At 41.2% G+C, this 21,846-nt stretch overlaps 3 protein-coding genes across 8 annotated transcripts; 2 read left to right on the forward strand and 1 right to left on the reverse strand.

The window, feature by feature from the left end:
• The first annotated feature begins 3,316 nt into the window (after positions 1-3,316).
• Positions 3,317-7,941, forward strand: Dbct (Dihydrolipoamide branched chain transacylase E2). 3 transcript variants are annotated; one of them, XM_076814837.1, is made up of 5 exons: positions 3,317-3,674; positions 5,242-5,366; positions 5,508-6,039; positions 6,764-7,159; positions 7,538-7,941. In XM_076814837.1, exons 1-5 carry the CDS (start codon positions 3,636-3,638, stop codon positions 7,772-7,774), a joined length of 1,329 nt encoding a protein of 442 aa, XP_076670952.1. In that variant the 5' UTR covers positions 3,317-3,635; the 3' UTR covers positions 7,775-7,941. The 3 variants fall into 3 exon arrangements, with proteins under 3 accessions (XP_076670952.1, XP_076670953.1, XP_076670951.1); XM_076814838.1 differs by lacking the exon at positions 3,317-3,674 and adding an exon at positions 3,884-3,934; XM_076814836.1 differs by lacking the exon at positions 3,317-3,674 and adding an exon at positions 4,642-4,740.
• Lap1 (leucine rich repeat containing protein 7 lap1) lies at positions 7,935-15,560 on the reverse strand. 3 transcript variants are annotated; one of them, XM_076814813.1, is made up of 10 exons: positions 15,405-15,560; positions 15,202-15,337; positions 14,832-15,121; positions 14,053-14,764; positions 13,620-13,810; positions 13,283-13,396; positions 12,612-13,044; positions 11,680-12,530; positions 11,524-11,595; positions 7,935-11,455 (listed from the first exon to the last, which is right to left on the reverse strand). In XM_076814813.1, the coding sequence occupies exons 1-10, from the start codon at positions 15,558-15,560 to the stop codon at positions 11,279-11,281; spliced, it is 3,132 nt and encodes a 1,043-aa protein (XP_076670928.1). In that variant the 3' UTR covers positions 7,935-11,278. The 3 variants fall into 3 exon arrangements, with proteins under 3 accessions (XP_076670928.1, XP_076670926.1, XP_076670929.1); XM_076814811.1 differs by having other exon boundaries at positions 11,680-12,533; XM_076814814.1 differs by lacking the exon at positions 13,283-13,396 and having other exon boundaries at positions 11,680-12,533.
• A 991-nt stretch (positions 15,561-16,551) lies between these two features.
• Positions 16,552-20,896, forward strand: LOC143370139 (RUN domain-containing protein 1). Of its 2 annotated transcripts, none has more exons than XM_076814833.1 (9): positions 16,552-16,935; positions 17,012-17,108; positions 17,181-17,348; positions 17,675-17,855; positions 17,920-18,014; positions 18,097-18,858; positions 18,929-19,026; positions 19,097-19,191; positions 19,278-20,896. In XM_076814833.1, exons 1-9 carry the CDS (start codon positions 16,781-16,783, stop codon positions 19,382-19,384), a joined length of 1,758 nt encoding a protein of 585 aa, XP_076670948.1. In that variant the 5' UTR covers positions 16,552-16,780; the 3' UTR covers positions 19,385-20,896. The 2 variants fall into 2 exon arrangements, with proteins under 2 accessions (XP_076670948.1, XP_076670950.1); XM_076814835.1 differs by having other exon boundaries at positions 17,015-17,108.
• Positions 20,897-21,846: the final 950 nt, after the last annotated feature.

Raw genomic sequence — 21,846 nt, forward strand, 5'->3', positions numbered from 1 at the left:
GTGCGTGGCTGCAACTGCGACAAGAGCGAGCTGTGCAACCTGCATTGCGAAATAAAATTCTTTCGGGCCTTGAGGAATTTGAACATCGCAGGGAAACAATCGAGCTCGGCTACATCCTCTAACAATGTCGCAACAATGGAATACAGTGTGACCTGTCAGTTAGACTTTAACCGCGACAGCGTACGGATCCGTGAAGCGTGTGCGTGCTGCAGTGCATGCTATTTCGTGATTTCTCAATTCGTGCATCAATTTCATGGATTACTGGACTACAGTGGCTCGCATTAATGTTCGGACACTTTTTAAAATCGCATAACTTTTTTAGAATTGGTCCAAACGACTTGAGTTTTTTTGAGAAGCTAGAAGGATTAGTTTGCTAAATGACGTATTTGGTCGTTTTGAAAAAAAATGTATTTGGTTGGAATAGCGAAAAAAATAGTAAAGGTCGATTTTTAAACTTTTTTTGTGAGCTTGTAATGAAAATTAAAAAAAACCGTTTGTATGTTAACCGATTTTGATGAAATTTTAGGCACGTATACAACTTACTACAATCTACAAACGGGTGTTTTTTTAATTTTCATTACAAGCTCACAAAAAAAGTTTAAAAATCCACCTTTACTATTCTTTTCGCTATTCCAACCAAATACATTTTTTTTCAAAACGACGAAACGCGTTAGTTAGCAAACTAATCCTTCTAGCTTCTCAAAAAACTCAAGTTGTTTGGACCAATTCTAAAAAAATTATGCGATTTTAAAAAGTGTTCGAATATTAATGCGAGTCACTGTAAATAGAAGGCTGTTTAACAAGATTTCACTGGAATATACCTATCATCTAGAAGACTTTTTGGCAAACAGTTGCCTAGGGTTTGTTCGCATCTCGCAGTGATAAAGATACGAGTAAAAGATGCGGGGCGCACGGCTGCAGTTGTGAGAAGTGCAAATTTGTAATGGACATTGCTATATAAAATTATTTCTGGCCTTGACGAAGTTCAAGTTAGCTGGGAGTCGGCCGAGCGCGACAACAACTCGACAACCCCTACCAAAGTCACTACATTGCCGAACGGTGTGCCCTATCAGTTCGAATTTATCCGCGACGGTAATCGGATCACTGAATATCTGTGCAGTCACAGTGGATATTATTTCGTGATTTCACGATTCCTGCATCGATTCCATCGATTACTGGACTATGTGGACGGCCCTTTAACAAGATTCTACCGCATTACACTCAGTAACTAGAGGACCATTTTGGAAACACTTTACTCGAGACCGAACGCTGTTGAGAGATGTTTAAAAAGCGGCAAGTGCCTTTTGTAATCGTTGCAATGCACCGTTTGATGGTGAACATAAAATCTCGAAAACCGCTCCAACGATTTGGATGAGAATTTAATGTGAGATGCAGAAAACCATTCCCTACGATGTGTAGGGAGCAGATTTTCCAGATAAATTCTTTAAAAAAAGATAAAAAATATTTTTCATACAAGAAATCGATAAAATCGTATTTTTCAGTATAAAAATTGTATTATTTTTTTTCGAAAATCTGCTCGCGACACATCGTAGGGAATGGTTTTCTGCATCTCTCATTAAATTTCCATCGAAATCGTTTGAGCGGTTTTCGAGATTTTATGTTCACCATCGAACGGTGCACCGGGTAACGCCTTTACGATTCTACTCACAACTTTTATGTTCATAGAGATATTTAGACTTTTCTTTTTTGGCGTTAAATCTTATAGAATAACGATTAAAACTAGACAAAAACGTTCATTCTACTGTTATTTATCACTTTACAATTTGCGTTTGAGAAAAGGCCTTTTTTAGGGCTATCGAGGGTAACCTACCCCCTTAAGGGCCCAGATCGAGCCGAACTTACATTCAGTGAGCTTGGTTCGGTCTCGGCAGCTAATCAGAATTTGATTCTGTTTCAGGTAGGTACTTCTACGATGGTGTTGCATGATTTATTTCTTTTCATGGATTTCTTCGATGGTTTTGCATCATTTATTTCGTTTTTCGATTTCTCCGATGGTTTTGTATGACTTCTGTCACTCTGTCATGCATCTCGTCGATGGGTCTACGTTCCCTGCTCTCATTCGTGTATCTCTACGATGGTCGAAAATAAGTAAATAGGTGTCCGAGCGTTTCTGCCAATGGGCCTTAATAATAGAGATATTTACATGGGAATTATTAAAATTTTCATAGTGGCCGTGGGGTTTTAATGGGAAAAAATCCCACAATACCCTGGCGCCCCGGGGGATTCCCCTCTGAAGGAGTCGGGGTGCCTTTTGAAGATTTCCCCAAGTTAAAAAAAAAGAATTTATAAAAAGAAAAATTTAACGTGCAGATATCATCAAAAGGTTAAGCTTTCCCCGAGTTAAAAAAAAGAATTTATAAATTTTTTTCTTAACATGAAGATATCATTAAAAGGTTAAGATTTCCCCAAATTAAAAAAAAGAATTTATAAAAAAGAATTGTTAACGTGAAGATATCATCAAAAGGCACCCTGAGGCATTTAGAGCATCCCAGCCGTGTGACAAAAATCTATATAAGAAGTTAAGTTTATCCTTAAGTCAGCCGTCTCGAAATAGAGAGGCGCGTGCTCCTAATTGGATCTCAATTTAACGACAGGCTGCAATAATATAGCGAAGAATACGGAGCTCCGTCGCGACACGTCCAATCTTAATTAACTTGTCCAACTACATCGGTCTGAAGTGGAGTCTTCCTTTTTTACACTCTACTCGGTAAATTAGAACGTAGGATTTTCTACGTTTTAACCGAAAGAATATTGAATCCGTAATAGACCGTTATCGGCTATCTTTTTGGAGCAAATGGTGGGAACATTACTCGTTCAGTGACGCACGAAACGCGTGCGAAAAAGAATTACGAGCGCGCGACAAAAACAGGGGGTTTCAAATCGCTGATTCCGGCGCACCGAGGTCCCCCGATTGAGACCCTCCTTCCACCGAAGTTGGTTCTACATTCAAGCGCGATCTTATTAGCAGACGACCTGTATAAAAATATTCATGACCCGTATGCCGCGCGTAGCCTAATTTTCGCGGACGCTGGGGAAGCTTGGAAAATATTCTGGGTCGACCCGTAAACCCGATGTTCCGTTTTAGGGTTAACAAACGCCAGCGAAAGAGCGCGAGAACGCGAGCACCGCCCGACCGAGTGCACAGCTCCGTTTAACAATAATCGTTGCCTACGGCTGTCTTCTCCAATTTATATGGAAATTCAATGTGCATTAAATTTAAATACAATTACGTTCGCGTGCTGGGGCACAGACAAACGTTGTTCCACGGTTACGGCCGGCTTCAGCGATACAGCCAGAAAAGACGTTGTCGAATTCTCGTCTGGAAAGAAACTTGTAATTAGCCAACGGTTGGTAATCATTCAGAACATTGATCGGTATCCGGCGTTCCGTGGATGCGCGAGATCGCCAGCGTTTAATGTTTTCAATGAGTGCCACTGATAAGTTGCATAACCCCTGACACGCAAATAAGCAAGTATTTCGATAACAGTGAACGCGTATGGTAACGAAACGAGCTTCGTTAAAAGTTGTACGCTATCCGCTACGGTCACCGCGATCATCTGTTATTTCGCAGAAGTTTCGTCGTTAGAAAGGAAAGTCGGGAAAACGATTCATCTATGGCATTGACCTGGCGACTCACGGCCCTGGCGCATCTGGTAAGGGTACAACGTGAAAGAGCGATCGCATTTCGAGAAATATGTATCATCGTGCCCCATAGAATTGACAGCGGAGCGTGTCGTACGATCTCGGCTACCATCGGACATCTTCGCCGCACTGTTTACCCATACGATACTCGGGCGCACGCGATTGTAGCTGGTTAAAGAATCGGCGGCGTGTTTATTACGTTCCGTAACGAGCAAGCAAATACCAGCTACCGAGAATGTGTGCAGGGAACGCAGCAAAGTGCAAATATTCCGTGCGGCCACTTGCTGTTCGGCTCTGTTTAATCGCCGTGACATGGGATTGGCCGGCAGCCTTGTTATATTCCGTTTATATCGAGAGTCTGGTTAACCTTTACGGTGGCAATACGCTTTGCGAGCAAGTGCGAGGCTCTTGCGATACCGGTCCATTTTGCGGTGGCAAGCAAATTATACGGCAGAGAAACTACCGAAGCTATAAATACCTACGTGTCGCGGCGCAGAAATGAAATTAACACGCGACGTGCTCGACCGATCAAAGCTCGATAAAAGCGTGCACGTTTTACACGTGACACTTGATGGCTGTCGAATTAACGTCGATTCTACTTCGACGTCGGGTGATTAGACACTGTACCGCGTTAACCGTTTCGTCTCGATTGTAGGTATCGTAGAATCGCTCGTAGAAGAAGCATACGCGGTGAAATAAAGAGGTAGATGGATACGTAAGACGCGTTCCCATTGGATAATCCAACTGAATAAAAAGTTCATTGGATAATCTCTAAAGACGCTTACGGGGAGTAGAAGAATCTATGCGACAACCGATTGTATCATCTGATTGCTTGTATAATTTATAGAGATCGATGCACTCGAACCTATTGCACGCGTCGTGATATTATTTTTCGAGTGTGGTATCGTAAAAAAATGTGGATTAGTTGTTTGTTAGTCGCTTACCGATGCACCATTGCGATTAGCGTCTGCCTTGTAACCTGAGAAGTTACCGATGAATGAGCGACTTCGTCGGTTTAGATTGTCGGAACGCAGTTTCGATTACACTGATCCCTGCTTTTTTGATGATCATTCTTGGGTATTTATGCACTGAACCACTGTTTACCACTGCACTCGCGACGCGCCCACATAAGTCAAATTCTAAATCAAACATGGCCGTCAGCTGCACCAGTCGTATCGAACCTACTATCGAATGATACATCGTTGCAATTGTTACGTTTATTCTAATAATTTTAAATGGTTAATTGCTTCTCCTATCGCGATATACGTTCGTCGTAGTTCAGATAAATGAATATATTCGAATTCGAAGCGTAAAAGAATATCTGCTGGTAATTCGACCGCGATCGATTGCAAATCGCTAGCCATTCTACGTGCACGTTGCAAACCTCGACGCGCCAGATTTAAAATGCTCAACGGTTTAAAGCTCATTTTCAATTAGAACACTCGAGATGTGGTTTACTAACTCCGATGCGTTGGACGCAAAATTCAGAATAAAAAAATGCGCAAAATTACTCAAATAAGAGCGAGGATACCAAGATACATTGCTGACGAGTACACAAAGAAATGTATGTTTATTTAGGGTAGGAACGTACGCGATCAAAAACGTCGATTCCTCTACGTAAGCTGCTTTCGGTGCGGAACCGTCGTCCCCTTCAAACTATCGGATATCGGAGAAGGAATTCGAGATGTCACGATAAAAGAATGGTGAGCAAAGCAACGAATTGTTTCGTTAAACCGTCGTATCCCACGCGTTAGCCTCGCGATTACGAAGAAAGGTTAAAGAGGCGTGGCCTGATATTATCCGCGAAGTGAGCTGAATTGTGCTCGATGTATCTAAATTCACAGGTTCGTGAAGCCAGGCGAGCGAGTGTCTCAATTCGATAACATTTGCGAGGTCCAGAGCGACAAAGCGTCCGTGACGATTACCAGCCGTTACGATGGATTAATTAAAGCCTTGCACTACAAGGTGGACGACGTGGCTCTGATAGGAGACTCGCTGCTGGACATCGAACTAGATGATGACAATGGGAAAGCACGTGCCGAAACAGCGGACGCTAAGCCCGAGGCGGTGGCGAGAACCGACCACGAAAACGACTCCGCGGAGGATAGCGTAAAGCACGTGGCGGAGAGTGGCGCAGAAAAAGCGCTGGCGACACCAGCGGTCAGGCGGATCGCCATGGAGAAGAATGTTAACCTAAAGGACGTCCCTCCTACAGGAAAAGGCGGGAGGGTGCTCAAAGAGGATATATTAGCCCACTTGGACAGAATTTCAGCTGGTTCCGCGGAAAAGAGGCCGGAGGAAAAACCAGCAGCAGGGAAACCGGTGCCCGTAAAAGGCTACGCCAAGCATATGTGGAAAACGATGACGCGATCCCTGGTACGTGCCGTAACGAGAGAAACGTAACTTTCTTAACTCGCAGCGTACACTTTGCAGCTTCAACTCCCTCGAAAACGGAAGGCTGCTCGGCCGCGAACGTAACGGCGTGCGTCGAGGTATTAATAAACCGTGAGCGGCTTAAAACGCGGACCGCGCGTGAATTGCGAGATTAGCGGAATTTCGCGTATCGCGTCCCACGTGGTCGCTGAATAAACGGCCGGTTAATCGTTATAAAACAATGCGCGGCGAGGCGCGAGCTAATGACGCGACGGTGAAACCCGTTACGGCGATTAAACGACCGTGGCGTAATGGGCATTTCAGCTTGCGGCGAGCCCACCGCCAGGGGCGAGAAGAAATTCGTGATTTAATATCGCGCGGCCGGTCACGGTAGGCTTACTACGGGAATTTTCCGTGCCCGTTGGCGCTCGGAACGGGCCAGAGTCACGACAAACCGATAATAGAAGTGCCTTGTCTAAAACTGACGTTGACACACGGGATTGATAGCGATCGATTCGCCAGCCGAGCACTCGGCCGAATTTCCTGTCGACGTTGACAGACCAGATACGATTAAAGCGCTGCTGAAAATACCAGCGGTTTCGTTCCCGTTTGTCCCTTTTTTTTCTTTTTTCAATGCTCAAATATCTCGCGTATTTTCTCTCGTTAATTGCGCGCTTTGAATAACAGCCGATCCTCATGGAACATGTACATACGAAAATTTTTGCAGGCTATACCGCACTTCGTGTACAGCGACGAGTGTACCGTCAGCAAATTGATGGATTACAGGAACGAAGTGAAGGACTCCCTCAAAGAGCAAGGTATCTCTTTGAGTCTGATGCCTTTCCTTATCAAAGCGGCTTCGAGGGCGCTGGAGAAAGTGCCACAATTGAACGCGTGGCTCGATGAAGAGAATCAAACGATACGGATCGTAGAGGACCATAACATTGGCATCGCTATGGACACCGCGGAGGGGTTGGTGGTGCCGTGTATTAAGAACGTTCAAGCCTTGAGCGTCGTGGAGATCGCGAAAGAATTGAATAGGCTTCAGGAGCTGGGAAAGAGAGCTGCGATACCACTGAACGACCTGACGGATACTACGTTCTCGTTATCAAACATCGGCGTTGTAGGTTCCACTTTTCTTTAAACAATATAATAGTCACACCGCGACTGTAAATTGCCGATGTCGGAAGGTTTCGAAGGGAATAAACGGTTGTCGAAATATACATCGATAATTATCGCTGTTTAACTTAGGGATGGTAATTCCTACCCCCCGCTTTCAATGAGAGCTTTCAATCGAAAACTGAATTAAGTGATTTAAATTTGGTAAGCTGTCGAAATGAATCCCGAAACCACTTCAATTTTAATTCGAACTTAATGAAAACGGTCGTTAATTCACTGTTGCCAGCGTTATCGATATCGAGCTGGTTAGTACCGATTTATTGGCCACGCGCCGTCGGTCAGCCTCGTCATTTGAACTGCCTAACTGCTGAATTGTTCGTAGGTCGGTGGTACTTATACGAAACCAGTGATCCTGCCACCGCAAATTGTGATCGGCGCGTTTGGAAGAGTGCAGAAGGTGCCGCGGTTCGACGAGATGGGGAATGTAGTAGCCGCGAACGTGGTGTCGATCAGCTGGGCCGCTGATCATCGAGTAGTGGACGGCGTCACCATGGCAAAGTACTCGAATCTCTGGAAGCACTACGTCGAGAATCCTGCGTACCTTTTGATAGGGGCGTGAACACGTCGACGTGCCCAACGAGGTATCTCAGAGATATCTCAACGAGCTCGTTTCTCCAATGCGATGTTTCTCTGTAAACGAACCTAATTTGTCGCGAACTCCGCGGACTTTAATCGGAGGCTGCCTGAAATTGTGGACGGTAATAAAGCTGTAATCGCACTTGTTACGTAAATATTAATTTATTTATTGCTGCACAACCAACTAGGACTTTTCAATAAAGGTAAAATATCTTCTTCCTAACATATTCAAAGTATTACTATACGGTAGTTATTATATGGTGACCAGTCGGAAAACTGTGAGCATTTTTGTACATTAATCTGTTACACATTGCCTTATAAATTATTCGAACGGATGATATACCAAAAAAAAATATCTTAAAAAAGTGGTTGCACGTATCAATGCCTTTTGTGCAGTGACGCGATCGTTGCGGGAGATCGCCGTCTCTCTAAAATTATAGAGAAATAAACGTTACTGAGATACTCACAACTAAAATGGAAACCCTCGCGAGTACAACCACTTGTACATTTATGTATCTGTAATTTGTATGTACACAGTTCAATGCTTCGCACTCTCAAGCACGCATCCTCCCACGCAGTCATTCCATTCCCTTAAATGCCACTTAAATATTTACTCGAAAAGTAGTCAGTCTGTTTAGTAGTAGAGTAGTAGAAAAGATTGTATATGTGTGCTCATGGTCCAAAATTTTCGTGATAATCAAACTGTCGGCTTGCCTTTCTAGAGGCTACAACGCAACATCGTAGACGACGGCTTAAGGTAATGTTTCGAAAGGAGAAATCCGAACCTGTTAAGAAACTTAACGCACGCGAGGAGCTCGGGTTGCCCGCTTACTATTAGTAAATGCATAAAAATATCTGTTTAAACGTAAGTGCATACATAAATATACCATTCTTTTTTTTTCGGTCATAGCTCTTATAGGTAAAACTCAGAGAAAAGAAGAAGATGCACGGAATACTAATACAAATACAGAAGTAATTAAGTGAAAGCTCATGCTCAACCATGCTCCCTATTTTCCAATATGACTAGGTATACAGATTATTCCTGGTAATGTAGTTAGAGTGTAAATACGAAGCTGCTTTTTATATAATAGAACTACGTACATTTGCGAAGATGATGAAAATAACATCATGCTTGTTATAATATCAGTGTTTTTTTTTTTGTTGTCGATATAGCTTAAATTAGAAGTACTCGAATCACGTACAAGTTTCGCAAAGAATACTTCGCGATCAAGTATATAGTCGTCCAAAATTACTTTCGCGAAGTACACAAGTAAAAGCGAGGATAAAAAATAATCTGTTCTTTTCTCAGTTCGCTTTGAAAATACATCGAACTGTGAGTTCTACATATTTCCCATAGAAAGAGCAACTTTTACTTCACTGAATAAGTTTTTACTTGAAGGAAATATTTCTGAAAATATACACTTTCTCTCGCGAGCTTCAATTCTGGAGGTTCTAAGCTTCGTCGCACTTTTGAATAACACATCCATCGATCCGAAGCTCAGACAGTTATAGAGTAGAGTAGTCTATGTACATTTGAAATCCTGCTCGACACATACATTCGTACATAAATGTCCATTGATAGCTACCACGGTGTAACTGTAACCGTAACAATGTTAGTATAATGAAATCGTTAATGAAATAAAGCACAGGGGGTCTGTGCTCGAATCAATGTTAACAATCGCTTCGAATCTACTTTGAAAGACAATCGGAAAAACAAATGTCATTCAAATGCATTCCTCGTGAAATGCATTCTCTGTGCGTTCTTATAGTTAGCAAAGCTAATTAAAAGTGAAATTACATTCGCGAAAAGGAAAAGACACGTAGATAAAGTGAATGTGCATTGTGATTGTTCTGTATGCGAGGTAAAGTGAAGTACAATATTGTTATCTTGCTGTAAAAGTTCTGGGATACAAATAGTGTGTACCGGTTAAAGCTCGTATCTTGACACGAACAGTTCGCTTGTGCTATACATCATTGTACAACCTTTCTAAACATTTATCTCACAGCTCTACTCCATTTACATGAATAACTTTCATTTTCCAATATAGCTCCACTAACATAGAAAAGTAGTGTTCTTTATCTTACGTTTCGGCAACGGTATGCCGTATTAATAACTGCTGTTAATAACAGTTTCTACAAGGTACATACATCTGTTCCTTTAGCATAGAATGAATCAAATATCGTAATAACTCACAACCACAACAATAACGCTTCCATTTTCTCGAAGATCTGTCATAAGAATTTACGATTAATAATATTAAAAAAAAAGGGGGATTACTAAAATATATTTTAGTCTTTCACGAAGTAAACGTATCACGAATCAATGGCAAGCAAAAACATATAAAATTGCCCTAAACGAGACGTTCGGTGAATTAATATAATTCTTACAAGTAACGTGTTGTACGAAAAATACATATAAAAATTCGAAAAAGCTTCAACTCCCGATTAATCGTAGTTTTCAGGGCCAATAACGATAAGACAATTATAAACGTTAGGAATAAAATTACGGCACATAGAAGAATATCCTTTTTCTCTCTTGCTACTGCAACAAGATTCTCACAGATATGTTTTTAAACAAAATCGAAATGTGCCATATATAATACACAGACCGGTAAAAATCACAGAATACTGCGTGCTTTTGAAGTCTGTATATTATAAATTTATTAATATTACAAGAAAATAATAATAAAAAACCGTCTGTAAGAATCCCGTTCAACTGTTAGAGATAATTTTCATATATAATATATATGCATAATATATATAATTCATTTTGTATGTATAGGAGTAATAAATAGTATTTTGTTTCTGGCACGTTTTCAGCTCTCTGCGAAAAGAGCGAGTGAGTCGACACAAATACAACCAACACCATAAAACAACGTAAGCATATGTGTTGGGCATAGAAATTTCGAGAACGAACTTATCGTCCTTAATTGTTCGCTGAACAGTAACCAGCTTATGCTACTTACGTGGGCAAATAATACAAATGAGCTGCGAATTGGCCCGTGAAGAAATTCACCTTAAAAATAATTCTCTTGTATATCACATTTCAAACTTCTTTTTCTTCCGTAATTGTGCAAGGGAACATGTTTTCTAATCTACGATACAACCTAACGATCGAGTCTCTGCCGTACGAGTCTCTTACTATTTCTGTCGAATGAGAGGCATAGTGTTTACGGGTCGCGACCACTGGAAGCCAGAATGCTCTTGTTTCGCTCGGATAAGTGCCCCCGCTCTCACCTTTGGTAACGCTGCTTCAGTCGTATAAGTCGCTCGGTAGCGTCGGAGAGAGTACGATCTACTACCGCGAAAACAAGCGTTCGAAGCACACAAAATCGAATCCCTACGTTCTCGTGGGTCTTAGTCAGTGCTCGTCAACGTCGATTACAAAGGAAATATACCACTAACAAAACTTACGTAAAATGTAGTCAGTCTGAGTCGCTTAAATCGATCTTGCGTTATAAGAGAAGGTGTTTCCGTCAACTTGATGTCATTGATGTCGACTAATCATCATGGATACCACTGCGCCGGTAGCACGAAGAACAGCCACAGCATTGTTGTGGTCGGACTTGGTGAAATCTATACCATCCACCTCCAGAATCTTATCCCCTGGCCGAAGCGTACCTTGAGCTGGACCGTCTGGATTCACTTTTGTTACAATTATTCCCTGAGGTGAGACGCTCCGTTAACAAACGACAAAATTCATTCTTCTCCTCTCGCGATTTGATAACTTACTGTTTCTGCACCCGCAACTCCGCCAGCTATACTGAAACCGAGGCCTGGGTTCTTTCTAATTTGAACGGGCAACTGTAACGCAACAGTTAACAATTAATAATACTAGAATATACGACAGAAGCGTTGAGTAAATCTTCGTGGTAAAAAGAAACGTACTACGTTAGCATTTTTGTGTGGACCAAACATCCATTTGAATCTCGGCTTTCTTTCCAGGTTGAACGATTCATTCATTGCAGCAGCTTTGTACTTGTCAATATTCGAATTGTTCAGCTCGTTCGAAGATTTATTGTTAATCAAAACTGGCGTGCTCCGACCAGAATTAGCTTCGTTCTTTATATTGACAGGGCTGTTCGTGTTCGTCGTCGTGTCGTTCGACGTGCTGTTCGAAGTTGTATCTTGACATTCCGTGTTCAAATTTGCAACTAGATTCGAATTCGCTGTGTTTAATGACGTCAAACTATCGAACGAAGTGTTATTGTTCGAAACGGATCCATTCATCACTTTCTTCGATCGATCCGAGAGTTTCGACTGCATGGAAAGCGGACTTCGATACTTCTTTCCGGTTATCGGCGACGTTGGTATAGATGACGTATTTAACGCTTTTAAACCCTCATAATCCTCAACAGAAGAATTGGTACATTTACTCGATAGATCATTATTGGAAATGGAATTTGTGGCCTCCAAGTGCTTCGTCTTTAAAATCGGAATTCGGCTTGGCTTTAACGAGCGATCCCCTTCAAACGATTGTTCCGAATCGTTAGGTTCCGTTGATACATTAGTCTGATCCGGAGTATTCGAAGAACTCGTTTTTCCATTGTCAATAGAGACATTTGTTGAGTCGGTGTTAACTGATGAAATTTTCTCGTTGCACAGACGCACGTACTCTTCGGCTTTAAATGACTCGCCATTCTCGTCGAAATTTGGTACTCGAATCTCCTCAGCCATTCTCGTATTCGGTGTTTTAATATCGGTTTGCGGGGTAACGATCGCTGACGAGTCCAACTGGCCTGCTAAAGTAATAGAACATACACTTTGAATATATCATACGTGGATTGAGTTAAAAATAATTACAGAGAACAGTGGCGTACGTGGGTTTAATTGTTGAAAAAGCGCAGCTTTCTTCGAGAACGCTGCAGCGATGTGATACGGTGGCGGCACGGGTGGGACTTCATTTATTTTTGGCGGGTGAATGTGCACTTGATCCGTAGTACTATTGCCCACCGTGAACTTCTCGGATTCTACGATTTTCGCGGTGTTCGCCTTGGAATATTCGTCTGGCTTCCAAGTGGAATTCACGTAATCCGCCACTGTCGGCGACTTGGAAAGATACTCGGATGTGGGATTACGAATATATTTTGCTTCTCGGATATCTGGACTCTTTTCCTTCGCTAGCACTGTCTTATTTGCTTCGTCAGAAGATTCTTCTGACACGGACTGCTCTGTCCCAACATCCGTGGAGCTACCGTTCTTGTACGCGTTTGATGCGTGACGTTCGGTAGACGATAGCGGAGAATGTGAATCCTAAAGAACAGAACGTCTTAATTATTCGTAATTTTGACATCATAGTAACGGATGGCAATTTCCTGTTAAATTCTGTCCTACACTGTCGAAAGTTTATGTTGCTCCTGACTTCACGCGTAATCATTTATATTTTAGAATATCTGATCGACACGGTTTTTTTAAGCTTTTAGTGCGGTCAGTAGTTACCCTGGATATCTAATGAACTGCCCTATCGTTTTCATAATTCTCTTATTAATACCTTATTAAACAAAGTTTGCGGAATACAGGTCCCAGTTTTTGAGGCAAGGTCCAGAGTAGCAGTAGCTTTTGCAATAATAGCTTCTTTGATCATAGTCTCCTGTTCTAAATGCATCTGCAAGTTTCAATTAGCAATCTTCCTGTATTCTCGATTTTCACAAAAATAGAAAGACACGCGGGAGAAAGAATATAAAAAAGTATCGATAACACTTAATTGCGTCGCTTCTTATTCTGAAGTTTTCCAATTGTGTTTTATCGTTCAATATAATTATATACGAGCACAGTAAGCGACGTATGGAGGATAGTGAGAGGCGTATAAGCTATTAAACGATACTTACTCTTTGATCGTGGGCTGTTTGATGCTGTAAATTACGGGCATGCCTAGCAAGGTTGCGCAGCTCTTTAGGGTAAGGAGTTGGTGCTCGATGAAGTTGTCTAGGGATTTCGGATTCTACCTCGGCAGCGAAACATATTCTTTTCCCAGTACCAACAATTGAACTCGATATCAGTCCTACAGCCGGCGTTATTTCTATATGTAACAAACACAAAGTTCTAAATGTGCATTTGCTCGCGTAGGAGCTACGTAATATCGTATCATCAACGTCTTTTTTCTAGTTTCCACTTTACCACTTTACCATTTCATTCCTCCTCTTCCTCCTCATCCACTAGCAGCATTAATGTATCACACACAAATTATTGCATATTTGTAAAATTTAATACGATCTGCAGTACCACAAGATGCCAGACACGCAGATATATAAAAGTACTTACGCTCCAGTTCCTGCCGCGGCTTCTGCGGGAGCATGAAACAGCTCAACACCATCATCTCCTCTTCGCAATTGAATTCCTGTTGCAGTGGCACTAACGGTTGACTTTGATTGTCGCTCAGCCATAATGCTTTCAAGTTGTTCAAGTTCAGCATAGAGACGGGCAAAAATTTAATGCAATTGTTCACGAGATTGAGTACCGTTAGCGAGGATAGGTGACCCAGTTCGGGCGGTACCCGAGTCAGATTGTTCGACCGCAATGAGAGCAATGATAATGCAGTGCAGCTTCCAATTTCCGGTGGAAGGCATCTCAAATAGTTATTGTCGGCATTCAAGCAGTGCAGCTTCCGCAGAAGTCCTATCGACGGTGGTAAATACTCAAGGAAGTTCTTAGTAACTATAAGCTCCTCCAAGCTTGACATCTGACCAATGTCGTTTGGCAGTGCGTTCAATTGATTGTCATCGACTTTTAGGGTCACGATTGTACGTAGATAGCAAAGGGAGTCCGGCAACTGATAGATCTCGTTCGAAGAAAGATGCATGATCGAAATGTCTCTCCAACCGTCTACTTCCGACGGTATAATGTGAATAGCGTTCATCGTGCAGTCGAAATGATTTAAACGATAAAGCTGATTGATGTTGATCGGTATACGTCTAATATCGTTACCGTCTATCCACAACTCGGTGAGATTAATGAGATCCCCAACAACCTCGGGCTAGAAGAATCCAGCGAATCAGCACACGGTTTAATAAATCGCGACGCTGCGACGAAGGAGAACCTACCAATTCAGTGAAATCATTATTACCAATATCGAGTCTCTGCAAATTTACTAAACGGCTCATACTCTTTGGTAATGTCATCATATTATTCTCCCTGAGCTCTAACGTCCTCAGAGCTGAGAGTCTTCCAAAGTTTGCTGGTAGATACTCTATGTACGCATCATTTATGTATAACTCTTGTAACCCAACAATATGTGTAATAGCATCAGGGAAACGTTCAAAGGGATTAACACTGATATCTATAGAACGAAGGTTTTTACACTCCTTTATACTGTCTGGTAATTCTTTAATACCTATGGAAAGTGAAATGGCGACGTTAATAGGAATTAAGGTATCATCTAAGTGTTTAACAGAAACAACTTTCTGTACGCACTATTTTTACTCAGGTTTAAATATTCCAGATTGATTAACGACGCTATGGCGGGTGGTAACGTGGCGACTTCATTATCACTAAGGGAGAGTACTCGCAATTCATGGCACTGAAACAGTGGCCTCGGAAGATCTTTTATCTGTAACAAAATAGATTATCAACACCCGTGGTAGTTAGAAGTACAAACTTGCGACGTTCGTGCTTACTCTATTGGCATCTAGATAGAGCTTCTCCAATGTTCTTTCGTAAATGAACACGTCGGGTGGTACATCGTATAGATTACAATGATTCAACTGCAGCTCGCAAATGTCTTCTTCTTGTGCTCTCAAACATGCGGCGCACTGCCACCAAGCACTACCCATTTCATGTATAACTGTAAGCAGAGTGTCTTCCTAAAAATGTTCTCAGGAACGCGCAGCATAAAAGCTATATTAATCCGCATCGATATTAATGGTAATCGCAGCTGAAGCGGCTTGGATAATTACTGATCGTCGCCTATGATACTTCAAGAATGATCCCCCAAGAACATCTATGTGTATCTATGGCAAGCAGATAAATCCGTGGACAGTACGAAACTCGCTAAAAGACTACTGTTCGATGGGACTCTTGCAAAATCATTCGGCAATCGGCGCGTCGACGTCCCGTTTCTTTCGTGCCGGTTTCGCCAGGTTTATTTCCTGCCGTATCATCGCGAATGCTACGATACGCGACGCACTATCGGTGAAGCTGTTCCCTCGGGCAGCACGGCAGTAACGCACCGATCGTAACGATACGCCGATATCGACACAGAGTAGATGTCAAGAGATGCAGGTTATTCGATAGGTTTCTTCAAGGGTTTCTCTCATCACAATATCTCACTGTTCACTCGTCGCGCATTCTAATCCCTTGCAGTGTCGGTGGACCGGTGATAGATCACGATCCATCGAGTAGCAGAGGCTGTCCCGACGACGGTGCGACGATTCGACACATTTACCAGAATCGAACGAACTTACGGGCCCACTTATTCATTGAAAGGAGAACCTTGAACCAGTTGTAATGGTTTGTTCATAACTTTCTGGCACATTGTTCATTGTACTCTACTCTCCAGGCGATCATTCGTAGACTCAACGATTGCCGTGCATCGAGACGTGCCGATTTCAGCGCAGTATATCGCGGGACGAGCAGCGAAAAAGTTTACGGCGTAACGGACCGTTATTGAGTGTCAGTCTGCGTGTAATGGACTGAATCGATTATAGCGTGACTTTTATCATGGGAAAAAACGAGCGAATTCTAAATGAGCGATGGTTCTTATGGCGTCGGGCGTGAGGATGCGCCTTTGGGGGCGCATAATCGACGACAGCCAGTGACGTTTGTAGTCGTACACGTGCGCAGAAGTTAATTAATGGATTGAACGTGACGGGAACGGTGGAAGGACCCGAACGTTGTGATGCGTTGCGATCAGGATTTAATTTCTGGTATGTAGATGTAAAGAGATTTAGACGCGTCACAGCGTTCGCGTGCATCGAGTCGGTTGGAGCGGGGGAATCGATAAATGGTGAAGTATCGGGCTTAGAAGATAATCGAGATCGCAAACGGTAGGAAAATGAATTCCGGGGAGCATAAGGGTTGCGAGATCGAGGATATCGAGAACTCGGACGAGAGCGACAGACCCTCTGGCGAAAGATGGGCGCCAGTCGGGGCGAACGACGGTGACAATGATTTCGCCGATGAATATAAATATGTAGATAATATGGAGAAGTGAGTGAGCTTTCATAAATTTCCAAATATATTCCTTACTTTTTACCTGCGTTGTAATATCATTTCTGTACTGTATCAGCTTGTCGCACGATATGGAGAGGCTGAAGGTGCTCGAAGAGGAGCAGGAGATGCTTAACTCGTCCCTCATAGCATTAACCACTCATTTCGCCCAGGTACTGCTTAGGTTTATCGAAGTTCGCGGAGCACGAGGATACATGATTTGTAATGTGAATATTTCACTGCAGGTTCAGTTTCGCTTACGACAAATTGTGGACGCGCCGACTAATGAAAAGGAAGCGTTGCTCAAAGAGTTAGAAGAGTTTGCTTTTAGGGGGATACCTGATGTTTCAAATAACATGTCATTCGATAGTAGATCAATCACTCCCACTTCTCCAATGTCCTGCAAGCAAAGTGTAAGCCATGTAAAAATTTACAGTGCTAGTGTTTCATTAATGCTTTGGTATTATATTATTTTTTTATCCTTTCCTCCTTTGTTCCCCTTCCTTTTCATTCCTTCCACTTGTTTGGCTTATGTTTATCCGCTTTGCTTGTAAAATCTGTAATATAATTTTTTATTTCCTGACGATCTTATATAGATAATATTTATGTTGTACTTTTAGAACATATGTTTAGTATTCTTACGCCATGGGCTTTCATTTTATTCTTGAGCATTTGCTAGTACCTGGCAGAAATAATGAGGAAGAAAATAGCTGAATGTTTTGTCTATGCGATTTGACAGATATCTGGGGTAATTAACGATGTCGATGTTGAATCTAAAATGGCATTGCAAAGAACGAAACAGAAAGAACTGATATGTCAGTTAAAGTGTCAGTTAGAGGACCTAGAGAAATATGCCTATGAAACTGGTGACGCAGATTTACCTCAAAGTATGATGCTAGAACGGCAGAACATCATAATCAGTAAGTATTTTTAAAGAGGTATTTCCTTTTATAGAACCTATGCTGATTATACTATTCTTCCCAGGTCATTTAAAAGAGAAGTTAAATTTTAATGTCGACGATCTCTGCAAACTACCGGTTGACGATTTAAGATGGCAAGTAGATTATGCTATAAGTCAGGTAAATTGTTTTACTTCGCAGTACGAATCAGTAAAGGAATCGCGATGATGGATCGGCGAATAATAATTTGTTCCGTTTACAGATCGTTAGTCCTTTGAAAATGAAAGAGCAACTAGTGTCTCAGTTGAAAACACAGATCGCGGATTTAGAGCGTTTTATAAATTATCTGCAAGGGGAAGTCAGCTTGGACACTTTAGCATGTACTTGTGCCTGTCCGGTGCACACTAGCGGCTCTGGTTCTTCCACCTCGTACGCGAAGAGATCATTCAAGAGAAAACCGATAGAGGAGGAAAGTAAAACTAAGACGCTTAACACCGTCAAGAAAGTCGTGGCTCTGTTGCATATGTTCCTAGTGTCCCAATTAGGATGCGGTAGCGAACGGGTGCGAAGGAACTTTAAGAAGAATTCGGCACACAATTGGCGTGACGTGCGTACAAGATTAGATATCGCGGTGGAGCACGTCATAGAGACCATTGCCGAAACCGAGCGTCATCCAGACGACGATGACGACGTTAACGATAACGATTATGCCTCGGATTCAGATTCCACGTCGCACAGTAATGCCAGAGTAACGTCTGCCGTGAGAAAGCACCTAGCAACCTCCATACGTGACCTGATGCAACACGGGTTATTGTCCGATGTGCGCTCTAACAGTGTAGTACCGTTCGTGGGATGTTTCCCCCAAAGACACCCTACTACCGCTAATCTCATGCACGCGTGGGAGCTAGTGTTAAAGTACTACGAAATTAAGAACGGTCACCGTTACAATTGTAGTCCGGCACAAAAGTTATCTCAAAGTTTCAACCTGGAGCTCGCGGGTGGACGGGTTCTTTCTTCCAAGCAGGTACATCGCGTACTTTGAGAATGAATTGTATCGCGATATACATATTGTAACAGAGTATTAAAATTTTCAGAGTTTATTGACCACTATCGGGAACATTATTGCTTCGCACAGTCCATACAAACGGAGTTACGATTCTCACTTTAAAGCATTCATCTGCGCATCCCTGAAGTGAGTAAATACTTCTTCAATATCTCTTCTAGTAATTAGAGTGTAAGATTCATTGCCGTTCTTATTCCAGTGCTAAAAAACTTGTCGTGTGGCTGAAACTTATTTTACAATGCCAGTATCTTCTCGAGAGCCATTACACGTCCTGGAGTTACGTTGTAAAGACAGGTGCGTTAAAATGTCGATACGCAAATTATTATTCTCATTGTCAAGGTATGCCTCCGCAATTGTAACATTTACTGATTCTCAAACAGGTTTCCAAGACGCATTTCATACTCTCGACCGTCTTACGAGTTACAGATTCGACTTGCCAGTTGACCTGGCAGTAAAACAATTCCAAAACATAAAGGATGCATTTTGATTGCAGAACGGGTCAGCGTTCGCACTGATGCGAGCATGTAGGTAGTCACTTTTAGCGAGCAAAGTACACGCGGTATCGAACATTGCAGCCACGTAAAGAGCAGTGTATTTTATCCTTATTTTATGAACGTTGCGATAAGGTACGACTTTTTCTATTGTTTTAAAATATCATTTTGTAAAGTGCATTCCTTTCTCATTCCCTGAGTGTTCGTTAGTAGATGAAATTGTTATGATGCAATAACGTAGCTATAATAATTGAAAGTATCAGTATTTTAGAGTTGAATTCTCAGGGTCTGGGTTTCTACTTATTTTATTCTGAAAGCGCGAAATGTTGTTGCCACTCTATGAGCTCTGAGAGGAGATAATCTGTTACGTGTGGAGATTTAACGATGATGCTACGATACATATACATATATATATATATATATATATATATATATATATATATATATATATATACACTTAATATACAGCACAGGTATAAATGCAACGCTGCCTGATATAATATGGACTGAAACATATTAGCTAGTTATTTCGAAGACATTGCGTCTTCAGATATATTGCACGTTCTCAATAAACTAATAAATCTGCGATATTAGAAGCTTTAGTTATACCGTTTAAAGAATAATCTCGTAAACTAATAGAACTGGGGGGAGGGGGGGCGCAGTTTTTACTGTAATCGAAATCAACAAGAGTTTAATACTGAATTTTTCCACGGGGAGGGTAAAGAAAGTGATGTCTTAAGTAGAAGCCAGTTAAAACCAAAGAATAAACTAAATGTTCATTCTTTTTTAAGTACTCGATAATCGAAATAAAGAGATTAGTTTTTAGTTTTAGTAATAGAGACATATAATTTCGCGGTAACATATCATTGAAACAGTAGTTAAATCTAGTAACATATACCGGTGTATGCCATATGTAAACTTTGATGTTGTAATATATTGTCAACATTTTATCGTCGTTATGCCTTATGAAATTTTACGATTTATTTGCTGTATGTATTTATTTGCAGATTTATGTGCGTGCAACGTATACGTGCTCGTATAAATCTGTATTATAAATCGTCGGTTAGCCGTAATCGGTGAAAGAGTTTGAAAGGAGTAGGCGTTCGATCTCATTTTAGTGTGCAGTTAATCGGGCATATTTGTATAAAGTGTTCATACCACGCAGCCCCACAAGTATAAATTTCATTAACATTTCTTTTAGCGGCACAATAACTGTTCCTAATTTTATGACCGCTAACTGGTGCATCGTAAGAAAAACACACAGCCTCCAAAGAATATATACTAGTAGAGTATATGTATTATTTTCAGCAGTTAACAGTCTATTAGATATACATATATAGTTATTCGCAACTGCTGTATCACGGGCATGGTACTTGACGTGTAAGATAGCATTAAGGTAAAGTCAAATGTATCATATAATATAAATATCCGCTTTTTATATATACATAATAATTTGACATTAGTTGATTGGAGAAAAATGTGCAGAAATATATTTATGGAGCAATGTACTGGGTTTTGTAATGTACCGTTCTGGCAGTCCACCCCCTCCGCAAGTAAAGACAGAAGAAACAGAGTAGATGATATTGGTTGTTTATTTCTTGTAAAAGTTGTACATCAGTAAAAGTTTTATAGCAGTTCTTTCAACACGTTTGTAGTATACCATTGATAATTCCTCGATATTCGTAGTAAAAAGGTACATGATTTTCACGAAGCTTTATTTAAATACGATCCTCTACAGCGAAATAAGACGCGACGTTTAAATTAGACCGTTGTTTCTTCGGCGTTCTTTTGAAACCTTACTTCAATATTTATGAATTTCACTTCGGGTACAAAATAGAGTATCGAGGAATCTCGATGTTCATACAGATTATAGTCTGTTGTACATAAAATTCAGAATAGAGTCTACATTGTCGTCAATAACGTATATTTGAACTCAACGAAGTATATAATACCAGAAGTTTCTTTCTTGGTCGTGGACAATACGTTTCATGTACGTATTATCGTTATATGATATATCACGTACAATACTACCTATGAAGGATACAAGTACACAGACGTAAGAGCAGAAAACTTTGTAAAAGTTCTTCTCCTCTTTCGCGAATATAAAAGTTGTGTATAAAAGAGTTTATGGAAGAGCATTTGGATATTGCATTCACATTTCTTTTCTTTTTGCACGTAGTATATAGTACTTGTTAATGCTCAACCGAGAACACAAGACATTCATGTACCTATTGTAATGTATGCTCGAAAAATCAAATGGCTGATGGCATACACTAGCTACGCTTATCTATGTACTTAAATAGAGAATACAACATTCACAACAGAATATATTGCTTGCGAAGCACAAAGGTTGCTAGGAAATTACTAGTGAATGATGCAGTTTTTGGAATGCAATGTATCACAAAATTCGAGCAAATCTACTTATTAGAAAGAAGAAACTAAAATCTCTTTTTTTATA

Source organism: Andrena cerasifolii, chromosome 6, assembly GCF_050908995.1.
Source record: "Andrena cerasifolii isolate SP2316 chromosome 6, iyAndCera1_principal, whole genome shotgun sequence".
In the NCBI taxonomy this organism is placed as follows: domain Eukaryota; kingdom Metazoa; phylum Arthropoda; class Insecta; order Hymenoptera; family Andrenidae; genus Andrena; species Andrena cerasifolii.

What these genes read in the sequence shown, in the direction of transcription:
- Dbct (XM_076814836.1), top strand. Translation starts at nt 4,657, where the DNA reads ATGAATGAGCGACTTCGTCGGTTTAGATTGTCGGAACGCAGTTTCGAT. An exon ending in TTTTTGATGATCATTCTTGG is followed by an intron (nt 4,741 to 5,241) that starts GTATTTATGCAC and finishes ATGTTTATTTAG; the next exon opens with GGTAGGAACGTACGCGATCA. An exon ending in AAACGATGACGCGATCCCTG is followed by an intron (nt 6,040 to 6,763) that starts GTACGTGCCGTA and finishes AAATTTTTGCAG; the next exon opens with GCTATACCGCACTTCGTGTA.
- Lap1 (XM_076814811.1), bottom strand. Translation starts at nt 15,560, where the DNA reads ATGGGTAGTGCTTGGTGGCAGTGCGCCGCATGTTTGAGAGCACAAGAA. An exon ending in AAACAGCCCACGATCAAAGA is followed by an intron (nt 13,397 to 13,619) that starts GTAAGTATCGTT and finishes TGAAACTTGCAG; the next exon opens with ATGCATTTAGAACAGGAGAC. An exon ending in CACACAAAAATGCTAACGTA is followed by an intron (nt 11,596 to 11,679) that starts GTACGTTTCTTT and finishes GTTGCGTTACAG; the next exon opens with TTGCCCGTTCAAATTAGAAA.
- LOC143370139 (XM_076814833.1), top strand. Translation starts at nt 16,781, where the DNA reads ATGAATTCCGGGGAGCATAAGGGTTGCGAGATCGAGGATATCGAGAAC. An exon ending in TAACCACTCATTTCGCCCAG is followed by an intron (nt 17,109 to 17,180) that starts GTACTGCTTAGG and finishes ATTTCACTGCAG; the next exon opens with GTTCAGTTTCGCTTACGACA. An exon ending in GGGTTCTTTCTTCCAAGCAG is followed by an intron (nt 18,859 to 18,928) that starts GTACATCGCGTA and finishes TAAAATTTTCAG; the next exon opens with AGTTTATTGACCACTATCGG.